Below are 11,457 nucleotides of genomic sequence, written 5' to 3'. Positions count from 1 at the left end.
GGCACTTGGACCCCAATGTTTATAGCAGCACTTTCAACAAGAGCCAAATTATGGAAAGAGCCTAAATGTCCATCAACTGATGAATGGATAAAGAAATTGTGGTTTGTATACACAATGGAGTACTACGTGGCAATGAGAAAGAATGAAATCTGGCCCTTTGTAGCAACGTGGATGGAACTGGAGAGTGTGATGCTAAGTGAAATAAGTCATACAGAGAAAGAGAGATACCATATGTTTTCACTCTTATGTGGATCCTGAGAAACGTAACAGAAACCCATGGGGGAGGGGAAGGGGGAAAAAAAAAAGAGGTTCGAGTGGGAGAGAGCCAAAGCCTAAGAAACTCTTAAAAACTGAGAACAAACTGAGGGTTGATGGGGGGTGGGAGGGAGGGGAGGGTGGGTGGTGGGTATTGAGGAGGGCACCTTTTGGGATGAGCACTGGATGTTGTATGGAAACCAATTTGACAATAAATTTCATATATTGAAAAAAAAGAAAAAAAAAAAAGAAAAAAAAAATATTTACAAAAGACACATCAGATAAAGGGCTGTTATCTAAAATACAAGAAGAATACTTAAAACAGTGAGGGGCACCTGGGGGGCTCAGTCAGTTGAGCGTCTCTTGATTTTGGCTCAGGTCATGATCTCTTGGTTCATGGGATCAAGCCCTACATTGGGCTCCATGCTGACAGTGTAAAAAGCCTGCTTGGGATTCTCTCTCGCTCTCTGTTCCTATCCTGCTTTCTCTCTCTAAATAAATAAACTTAAAAAAAAAAAAGATTTTGTTAAAAAAAAAAAAACAGTGAGGAAAACAATAATGCAATTTAAAAAACGGGCGAAAGACCTGAACAGACACCTCACCAAAGAAGACATTCAGACGAGGAAGCATATGAAAAGACTTTCAACATCCTATGTCTCTAGGGAACTGCAATTAAAACGAGGAGAGGAGATAACATTACAGACCTGCTAGGATGGTCCAAATCTGGAACACTGAGGATACCAAATGCTGATGAGGATTTGGAGCAACAGGAACTCTCGCTCATTGCTGGCCAGGTGGGGGGGGCGGGGGATGTAAAATGGTCCAGCCACTTGGAAGACAATTTGGTGGACTGTTATAAAACTAAACATACTCTTAAGATACACTCCAGCAATGGTGCTCCTTGGCATTTACCCAAAGGAGCTAAAAACCTCTGTCCACCCAGAAATCTGCACGTGGATGTTTATAGCAGCTTTATTCACAACAGCCACAACTTGGGAAGCAATGGAGAAGCCCTTTGTTAGGCGAATGGATAAGTAAACTGTGGGACATCCAGACAATGGAATAGTATTCTGCACTACAAAGAATGAGCTGTTAAGCAACGAAAAGGCATTGAAGAAACCCAAAAGCAGATTACTGAGTGAAGCCAACCAACCTGGCCAGGTGACACAACATACGATACCAAACTACGGGACATTCTGAAAGCGGCAAAAACTAAAGACACTAAAAAGATCAGTGGTTTTGAGGGAAGAGAACAGGGAGTGAAAAAGAGTCCGAGCACAGAGGATTCATAGGCAGTGGACGCATAACAATGGTAGATGCGTGTCATTATCCAATCGTCCAAACCCACAAAATGTCCACCACCAAGAATGAACCCTACTGTCAACTGTGACTTCGGACAACGATGAGTCAGTGTGGGTTCACAGATTGCAATAAATGTATCACGGTGATGTGGGCTGTAGCCAGTAGGGACGCTGTGCATCTGAGACGATGGGGGTATCTGGGAAATCTCTGTACTTTGAATTCTGCTGTATGTCGAAAACTGTTCTAAAAACTAACATTTATTGGGATGCCTGGGGGGCTCAGCTGGTAGAGCATCTGACTCTTGATCTCAGGGTCGTGCGTTCAAGCCCCACATCTGGCAAGGAGCCTACTTAAAAATTTAAATTAATTAAAAACCTCCATTACTCAACTTATTTAATGTGCCTATTAAGTTCTAAGTTCCTTCCTTAATGCTGCCCTTCCTGCACATCACTTCTGTAGCTCACAGATGCCCCATAGCACACACACCCTGCCATTTGGAGGGTAAGGGCTGTGTTTTGAGCCAAGTCTGTAAATTACTTCCCGAACAAGTACATTCATGAACGCCATGGAATTGATTGGAACCTAGGACTTTGCAGATTGCCTGGACACCTTCAATGGCCAAGTGAAGTTACACGCTTTTAAGTTTTATTTATTTTTGCGAGAGACAGAGAGAGCGAGCGAGCACGCATGAAGGGGGGAGGGCAGAGAGACAGGGGACAGAGAATCCCTAGCAGGCTTGGAGCTGTCCACACAGAGCCAGATGTGGGGCTTGAATTCACAAACCAGGAGATCGTGACCCGAGCCGATGTCGAGTCCACGCTTAACCAACTGAGCCACCCAGGCGCCCCGAGTGAAGCTCTTGTTAAAAGCTCGAGGGTGAGTATGTGCCAAACCTAATCTTGGACGTCTACAGGGAGAGAGCACACGGCTAGGATCGGTACCACTCCTGGAAGAAGTCAGCTGGAGAAAAAGCGGCTGCCGAAGCAAGACTGCGGCTACTCTGAAACCATTCAGTCCGCTGACGTTTGAAATCGAAACGAAAAGTGCACACTTGCTTTGAATCAGCCCTCCCGGTGGAATCTTCCCGCCATTTCAAGGGGCCATTTCCAGTGTCCGGATTCTCCACCGGGGCAGCAACCAGAGGCACGCACAGAGGTTGAGGCTGAGAACTTGGAATTTTTAAATTGGAAAAGTTATTTTTATTTTTAATTGAAGGAGACAGAGTTGACCTACTGAACCTTTACAATGTTCAAGAAAGATCAAAATAAAAGTAGCTTGTGGGGGGGAAGATTATGAAAATTCTGGCTTGCCTTTGCAGTACGGGGGGCAGAGGAGCTGGGGAAGATGATTTCTGTTCCATGAATGGTGCAACACTTGAGAAAGTTCCTTGACTTTTTTCCACCTGTGGCTTCGCGGGGCGCGCCGCCAGGCTGGAGCTCGGGCGGCCCGGCGCAGGCAGCCCGCACGGGGGCGCTGTGGCCACGGGCTGAGCCCCGGGGGACCGAGGAGCCTCCGGGCGGCTGCCCTGTGTCCCCGGGCTGCAGGTGGCGGGGAAGCGGGGGAGCGGGCAGGGCGGCCGCGGGGGAGCGCTCGGGATGGGGCGTAGGTAGACGCGGGCAGGGCCCGGAGGAACCCTGAGCCGCGGGCCGGGTGGCGCCGCGCCGCGCTCCGAGGGCAGGCGCGATGGCAGGGTCGTGGGGCGCCCCGGGCGGGACCCTGAAGGGCAACGGCAGCGCGCTGCTCAACGCCTCGCAGCGGGCGCCCGGCGGCGGGGAGGGGGCGCGGCCGCGACCCTCCTGGCTGGCCTGCGCGCTCGCCTTCACCCTCATCTTCACCATCGTGGTGGACGTCCTGGGCAACCTCCTGGTCATCCTGTCCGTGTATCGGAACAAGAAGCTGAGAAACGCAGGTAGGGGCTCCGGGGCGGGGGGCCCGGCCGCCCCCCAACCTTCACCCGACGGCCGCCTCCCCTCCTTTCTGGCCACTTTCCGGAACGCAGCCCCCCGGCCCCAGCTGTCCATTAGCTTTTTCTAAAAAAGTGCGTTTTTTCTTACAAACTGGGGGCTTAATTTTTCCCCAAAGGGACAGAAGCCTGTCACTTTACTTTTCCTTTAACCTGCATGTGTAAGTTTTCTCTTTTCTCTCTATCCCCTCCCCTCCAAGAAAACAGGGAGTCTGAAGTCCCCAAGGGGGTAGAAAACTCGACCAGAGTCAGATCCTCTTTATTTTAGGGGAAACCCCCACCGTACGGTTTTCGGTTTCGGAGCTTTTACTGGATTGAGAGATTGCAGAAAGTTCCTCAAGAAGTCCTTGCCAATCAGATCAATGAGTTTACCAATTGTTCCTCCCAACTTTGTTAAAATAGGAGAAAATATAAAAGCTGGTGAAATGATAATGCCATTATTTTAGTTTTGTTGTCAGGAGTAGTTTTCAGTTTTGGGCACGCAATTGACAAAGACTCATGAAGGCCCCTAAATGAGGTTATTACTCCTCCAAGTTAGAATGTAAACTTGTTGCCATTTTAAAAGAAATTGTTACAGAAAAGAGTATATTTACATATAATCTACTACCTAAAGCTAATTTTGTGTTTGAGTTTAACTTGCTTTATCGTCCAAGCAATGAACTGAAATTGGTTTATCTTGGGTGGGAGACCATGGACGGCCTTGCATAGGACAGGGGGTGTTCAGATGTTTAAGTGATGAGGTACTTAGCTCTTTAGCTGGAGGCTGACTTTCTGGAGGTGGGGGTGGGGAGGGGAAAGAACCTTGCACTTACTTACATGTTTGTCAAAAAGCAGTATTTTTTGTTCTAATAAGGTAGTAGGTCACACTCTAATTTTCTTTAGCTGCCCTCTGGGAGGGCCCCCTTTTTCTCTATAATGCTTGCGACAGTGAATGGTTTAAGCTCAGTCAGGTAAGCATCCGACCCTTGATGTCAGCTCAGGTCATGATCTCTTGGTTCGTGAGTTCGAGCCCCACGTGGGGCTCTTTGCTGGCAGCACAGAACCTGCTTCAGATCCTCTGTCCCTCTTGCTTTCTACCTCCCACCCCCCGCCCTGCTCACATTCTCTGAAAAAAAAAAAAAATCTTTTTTAGAAAAAGAATTAACTTGATTATCACCTGCTAACACAAAGTGAATTTGAGTTAGTCCATTGAATAACCTCATTTCACATACGATTGGGCTTAAACTAGAGCAATTCTGCCTTCAAGAAGAGGCTCTTTGAAGAAAACATAGGCAGTAAGCTCCTTGGCATCGGTCTTGGTGATGATTTTTTGAATCTCACACCAAAAGGAGGAGGAACAAAAGCAAAAATAAAGAGCTGGGATTACATCAGACTAAAAAGCTTCTGCACAGGAAAGGAAACTATCAACAAAATGAAAAGGCAACCTGGTGACTGGGAGAGACTATTGGCGATCCATGTTAGATAAGGGGCTAATACTTAAAATATTATATACGATATATATAATATATATACGATATATATAATATATATGGAATGTATATACGGAATATATAATACGATATATATAACATATACGGAAATCATACACCTCAGCAGCAAAAAAGTAATCTGATTTAAAAACAGGCAGAAGGTCTGAATAGACAGTTTTTTCAAAGATGACATCCAGATGGTCAACAAACACGCGAAAGGATGCTCAACGTAACCCATCAGGGAAATGCAAATCAAAACCATAATGAGGTATCGCTCCACCCCCATCAAATGGCTATTATCAAAAGGAAGAGATAACAAGGGCTGGTGAGGATGTGGAGAAAAGGGAACCCTGTGCACTGTTGTAAATTGTTAGGATGCAAATCGGGGCAGCCACTGTGGACCAGTATGGAGGTTCCTCAAAAAATTACAAATAGGGGCACCTGGGTGGCTCAGTTGCCTAAGCGTTCCACTTCAGCTCAGGTCATGATCTCACCGTTCGTGCGTTTGAGCCCCACCTCTGCCTGGTAGTGCAGAGCCTGCTTGGGATTCTCGCTCTCTCCTCGCTCTGTGCCCCTCCCCCACTCACACTTTCTCTCACTCTCAAAATAAATAAATAAACCTTAAAAAATGAAAAATAGAACAACCGGATGATCCGGCAGTTCCGTGCCAAGCAAAAACAAAAATGCTAACTCAGAAAGATACCGGCACCGCCGTGTTCGCTGGGGGATTGTTTGCAATAGCCGAGATATGGAAACAACTTTTGTGTCCATCGACAATGAATGGAGAAAGATGTACTATATATATACATACATATATGAACACATATATATACATACACATGCATACATATGTACAGAAGTTACACACACACACACACACACACACACACACAAATGAAACCTTGCCATTTGTGACAACATGGATAGACCTTCAGTGCATTATGCTATCTGAAATAAGTCAGAGAAAAGACCAGTACCATATAGTCTCTCTTAAATGTGAAATCTAAAAACACAAATAAGGGCACCTGGGTGGCTCAGTTGGTTAAGTCCGACTTCGGCTCAGGTCACGATCTCACAGTTCCTGGGTTCAAGCCCCATGTGGGGGCTCTGTGCTGACAGCTCAGAGCTTGGAGCCTGCTTCAGATTCTGTGTCTCCTTCTCTCTCTGCCTCTCCTCTGCGCACACACTGTCACGTTCTTTCTCTCTCAAAAAGAAGCATTAAAAAATTTTTAAAAGGTCTTATTAGAAAAAATCTTAAAAAAAAAAATTACCTGTCATCCCCAGGAGCAAAGCAGTGGGGGAAGCCTGCTTTCTCATCATGGCTGATTTCTTGCCAGTCTCCACTGTTCCCTCTATTTCTGGGATCTGGGGGGTGCTGGCTCTGCTTATAGTAGGTTAATCTGCTTCGCAGCCTCCTCATTGTGTTAGTGATTGCTTTAATTTCTTGGATTAGGATTTGATAACTGGACTTTTGCTCTGACCCGTTGCATGCATTCCTGTCTCCTTGCAAAAACAGACACAAAAGAGGCTCCTTCCCTCCTAGCAATAAAAGCAGTTTTCTGTGGGCCAGACACAGTTCTGAAAGCCACGTAAACTGAATCCTTGGGGAAGCGCTGTAGTAGGGTGCTACCCTTGGCCTCCTCACAGGGGAGGAACTGAGGACACAGATTGGTCGTGTGCACTTCTAGGCACACGGTGGAGCGGGGTATCGAACCCACAGAGCTTGTCCCCAGAGCTCATTCTGCCTTGCTGATAGCAACTATTACGTCATTGGGGACGTTTGGGTCTTGCAAGAACTTTCATTTTAAAAAACACTCACATGCCTGAAACAATTCAGCTTCTTCTGTTTTGTGAAAAATAGTTGTACAAAGGGTGCCTTCCACACTACTTTGTATTTTGTATTCAATAGCAAGTTTTCAATAAGGCCGCCTAGGGCACACTGCATTTCTGTGGCTAGCCGGGAGACCCGTTGTGAGCTTTCATTTGCAAAGCTTTAGACCTGTCATATTTTTATAATTGGGATTTTGTTTCTTCACTTGTACCACTGCTGCAATTCTAACCATTTGAGGCTTTCTAGAATGGTTGGTAATTTTGAAACAGAGAGAGAGAGCGCTGAGTCCAAGGAGTTATAGGATGCTTATCAAAAGTTCTCATGATTGTTCAATTCTCCCATTTCAGTTAAATTATTGTGTTGGTATTAATGAGATAAGACTCAAAGAAGAGAACAGAAGAAATGAGGTAAGGAAATAAGAAAACTAAGGCATCTGCAGCTTTGACGTTTCCTTTGGAAATCTGGTATAATGGCGGGCTTAATTTACGCCCCTCCCTCGCCTAAGAGGGTATGTTGACAGGTGACTTCCCCGAGAAGAAGTTTAAAATGTTTCACAGCCGTATCTCAGGGGCACTGGTCAGTCGGAGCGGACACGGGCTCCAAAAGCCCACCAGGCTCTTAGCTGCTGGGGTGCAGCTCTCTCCTGTCCAAACTGTGAGACTAGAGTTGGTACCACCACGTTCCATCTTCTGAGTCAATTTCACAGCCTAGTAATGGGAAGAGTCCTGCCCTGGGACACTAGGATTAGGATCGTTGCTCTCTACTTTGTGATCTGAGACATCAGGTAAGTTATCCAAGCCTCACCGTCCCCATTTGTCAAGTACAGAAAACCTCTCATCTCTTAGCCTCACACAATTGTTGCAGTTACCTAGTGAGACCATGCGTATGGGAGAGGACACATCGCATGTGGAAAATGATGCATACTTTGAAAAGGACGAAGTAGGTAATGTTATGTGTTCTTTTTTTCTAGGTATAGCTAACGAGGGTGTATTAAAAACCCTTAAGTCTTTTTTGTTAAAACTTGTTAAAAACCATGCACTCTAAACTTACAATTTGTATACTTTCCTCTATGTATATTATGCTTTAAAAAAACTTTTACTAGGGGCCCCTGGGTGGCTCAGTCGGTTAAGCGGCCGACTTCGGCTCAGGTCACGATCTCGCGGTCCGTGAGTTCGAGCCCTGCGTTGGGCTCTGTGCTGACAGCTCGGAGCCTGGAGCCTGTTTCAGATTCTGTGTCTCCCTCTCTCTGACCCTCCCTCGTTCATGCTCTGTCTCTCTCTGTCTCAAAAATAAATAAACGTTAAAAAAAATTTTTTTTTAAATTTTTACTAAAAAAAAAAATAAAGCAAAAGTCTAGTATCTTGCCTATTGAAAATTCAGTGATCTGGCAATTAACCTATCTAGAATAGAGCCAGTAAATGGAAAGAAGCAAATAACAGACACTCCCTGATTGCTGATTTGTTCTTAGAATTTTTTACTAAGTCTATTTATTTTGAGAGAGAGGGAGAGAAAGGGCAGAGAGTGAGGGACAGAGAGAATCCCAAGCAGGCCCCACACCATGAGCACAGAGCCTGATGCAGGGCTTGAACTCACGGACCATGAGATCACGATCTGAGCTGAAATTAAGAGTCAGACATTTGACTGACTGAGCCACCCAGGCGCCCCTGATTTGTTCTTACAGCACCGTAGAGCGCTGAGGCTCGTGTCCAGATTATAAGCCATAAATTAGGAGGATGACTGACACATTTAAAGGAACAACACACGCGGCCAACAGCATGGGTTGAAACTGACTCATTAACAACAGGTCTGAAAAACTGAAAAGCACAATCTCTGGAGGGAATGTTGTGAAGAAGAACTCTGCTCACCATTAATTCCTCCTGAAACAGCAGGTGTATTCTGTTTAAGAAGACAGCACCATACTATTTTAGAAAGATACCTGCCTATAGGAGTTTACTATTATTTTTAAATCTGGTACGCAGTGGGGTAAACTGTCAGTATCATAAAAAGAAACAAATTAGGGGCGCCTGGGTGGCGCAGTCGGTTAAGCGTCCGACTTCAGCCAGGTCACGATCTCGCGGTCCGTGAGTTCGAGCCCCGCGTCAGGCTCTGGGCTGATGGCTCGGAGCCTGGAGCCTGTTTCCGATTCTGTGTCTCCCTCTCTCTCTGCCCCTCCCCCGTTCATGCTCTCTCTCTCTGTCCCAAAAATAAATAAAAAACGTTGAAAAAAAAAAAAAAAAAAAAAAAAAAGAAACAAATTAAAAAGTTCCCAGAATGACTGTAAGACTAGATCATCATCAGCACTGTGTTCTCTGCTGGAGTGTAACTCCTGTTAGGTACAAGACTGAACGCACTGGTTTCTTTCAGGCCTGTATTGTCTCTATCCTTCTTGCGTTTCTACTCAGAGAAGCTGCAAACCTTGGATGCCCCAGGGCTGTTTTTAAGATTCTTACAGTCTTAGGCAGGCATGCCTACTTAAAAAATACTATTTTGAGGGGCGCCTGGGTGGCTCAGTCAGTTAAGTGTCTTACTTCGGCTCAGGTCATGATCTCACAGCTTGTGAGTTCAAGCCCCGCATCGGGCTCTGTGCTGACAGCTGAGAGCCTGGAGCCTGCTTCAGATTCTGTCTCTTTCTCTCTCTGCCCCTCCCCACCTAAAATAAACATTAAATTAAAAAAAAAAACCCACTATTTTGAAGTCAAGGCATAACGCAGACAATAAAGTACACAAAACATAAATACGCAGCTTAATATATTTTTCCTTATGTATACACACATGACCGTCACTTTTGGAAATGAAATAAGGGTGTTGAGAGATGGCAGTATTATTATTATTCACAGCTTGAACTAGAACTTATGCCAAGTCTAAGTACTGGAAACCGCCAACGTGAATGTTTTCTCTTTTACCATCCACAAACAATTGGTTGCCTGTATTGAACTTGACTCTTTGTTTGTATCCTTTGCTCAGATAAGGAAAGCTGAGGCTCACTGCCTCCCCCAGTGCCCTTGGCCACCCTCACCATCAGTTCACCAGTATTCCTGGCTAGGTCCCATTGAAGGTGTTCACAGCTACCTTGATTGAGCCCTTGACCACTCTGTTCACTGTATCCCTGGCTGTCATTTTCTCTTTGCTCTCTTTCCTTCTCTTCCTTCGCTTTCTCTTTTCTTCTCCACCACGGTTTCTGACTCTGTTCTTCAATGTCTTTTAATCACCATCATTAGGTTTGATCTCTTCAAAGAGGTCACATGTGCATCTGTTTCCTAATTGTGTCCTGCATCAGAAAAAAAGATAGTCCTGAACTTACAAATGTATCATATTCTAGAAGTTCCCTTACAAATGCCTTAAAAGAAAAGTTCATCTATATTTTGGCTTCTGTGCTACCATGCAAAATAATTCAAAGGAGTAATATGTCTGAAATAAAACTCAGAATATCTGGGTCACCTGCCATTCATGAGCTCCTGAGGGCAATCCGCCTTGTTCTAAGTTCTGACTCGCTTGGGATCCTGTGAGAATGGGGACAGGTGGTATGGAAGGGGCATATGGAAGCTTCCCTTATTAACTCAAATGTCAGGAGAAAGTTCAGGGGCAAGGCATGATGATAGAGGTGGATTTGTCATCACATATGGGGTGCAAACAAGTATATGCATGTGCTTATAGTCAAGTACTCCTGTGTTGGGGACAAACCTGTCACTGGATCCTACAGGGAAGTGTGGGAGGAGCCTGTAAAGAGAACTGATCTAGAACCTGGACTCCAGGTCTTCTTTACTGAATGGATCTGCGATCACAGATAAATCACCATCTCCCCAGACTGTTTTCACATCAGCAAAATGATGGGGTGGGACAAAATCTGAGTCTTTCTGCTTCTAGTATCCTTTTTCATATGGTGATTAAACTCACTGTGAAGTTGGACATTCTAATGTTATGAGATTGACTAGCAATAAGAATTGTGGGTGCAGGGCTCCTGGGTGGCTCAGTCGGTTGAGCATTTGACTTTGGCTCAGGTTATGATCTCACGGTTCATGAGTTCGAGCCCCACATGGGGCTGGCTGCTCTCAGCATGGAGCCCGCTTTGGATCCTCTGTCCCCCTCTCTCTCTGCCCCTCCCATGCTCGCTCTCTCAAAAATAATAAACATTACAAAAAATTAAAAAAAGAATTGTGAGTGCAATGTTATGTAAACATACAGTGATAACAGGCATCGCAGAACTAGGAAACGGTGTTATGATGAAAGTATGTCTCACTTGTCCTAAACTGTCTAGGTGATTCGTCTCCTATCTGCTAAAAAATATCTCAGCAGAACATCTAGTTTCCCTGTTTTATTTACCAAGAAATGCTCCCGAGGTTTAGACATTTCCCAAGTAGTTCTCCCTTCTTGGCAGAGAACGAAGTAACCGACTACACAGAGACAATAGGTTGGATCCCTGGGATTTATGCAGGTTCTTGTGAGTTTGGGTGGGATGCACTGGGGACACTTATGATGAACTGACCCACGGGGTATGGGCGTGAACAGTCCCCCTGGGGGAGCTTTCTGGCCTCTGGTTGGACCACCTGGACTGGCTCTTCTAGGCCTGTAGTGACGCCTTCAAAAATGTAACCACTTAGGAGGAACAGGCTAGGTTGGCAGCCAGCCTGGCCGCTTGT

The 11,457-nt window shown here is 45.5% G+C and overlaps 1 protein-coding gene across 1 annotated transcript in view; it reads left to right on the top strand.

Annotated features, from left to right (window-relative positions):
• Positions 1-3,240: 3,240 nt before the first annotated feature.
• The window catches only part of MTNR1A (melatonin receptor 1A), a 39,466-nt gene continuing 31,249 nt past the window's right edge, over positions 3,241-11,457 (top strand). The window contains exon 1 of the mRNA XM_042933832.1: positions 3,241-3,466. Within this exon, the coding sequence (XP_042789766.1) occupies positions 3,241-3,466 (226 nt within the window). The remainder of the gene's footprint in view (positions 3,467-11,457) is intronic.

The sequence above is a fragment of the Panthera leo genome, chromosome B1 (genome assembly GCF_018350215.1).
Source record: "Panthera leo isolate Ple1 chromosome B1, P.leo_Ple1_pat1.1, whole genome shotgun sequence".
NCBI classification, from domain to species: Eukaryota; Metazoa; Chordata; class Mammalia; order Carnivora; family Felidae; genus Panthera; species Panthera leo.
This window is presented reverse-complemented; position numbering and strand designations above follow the sequence as displayed.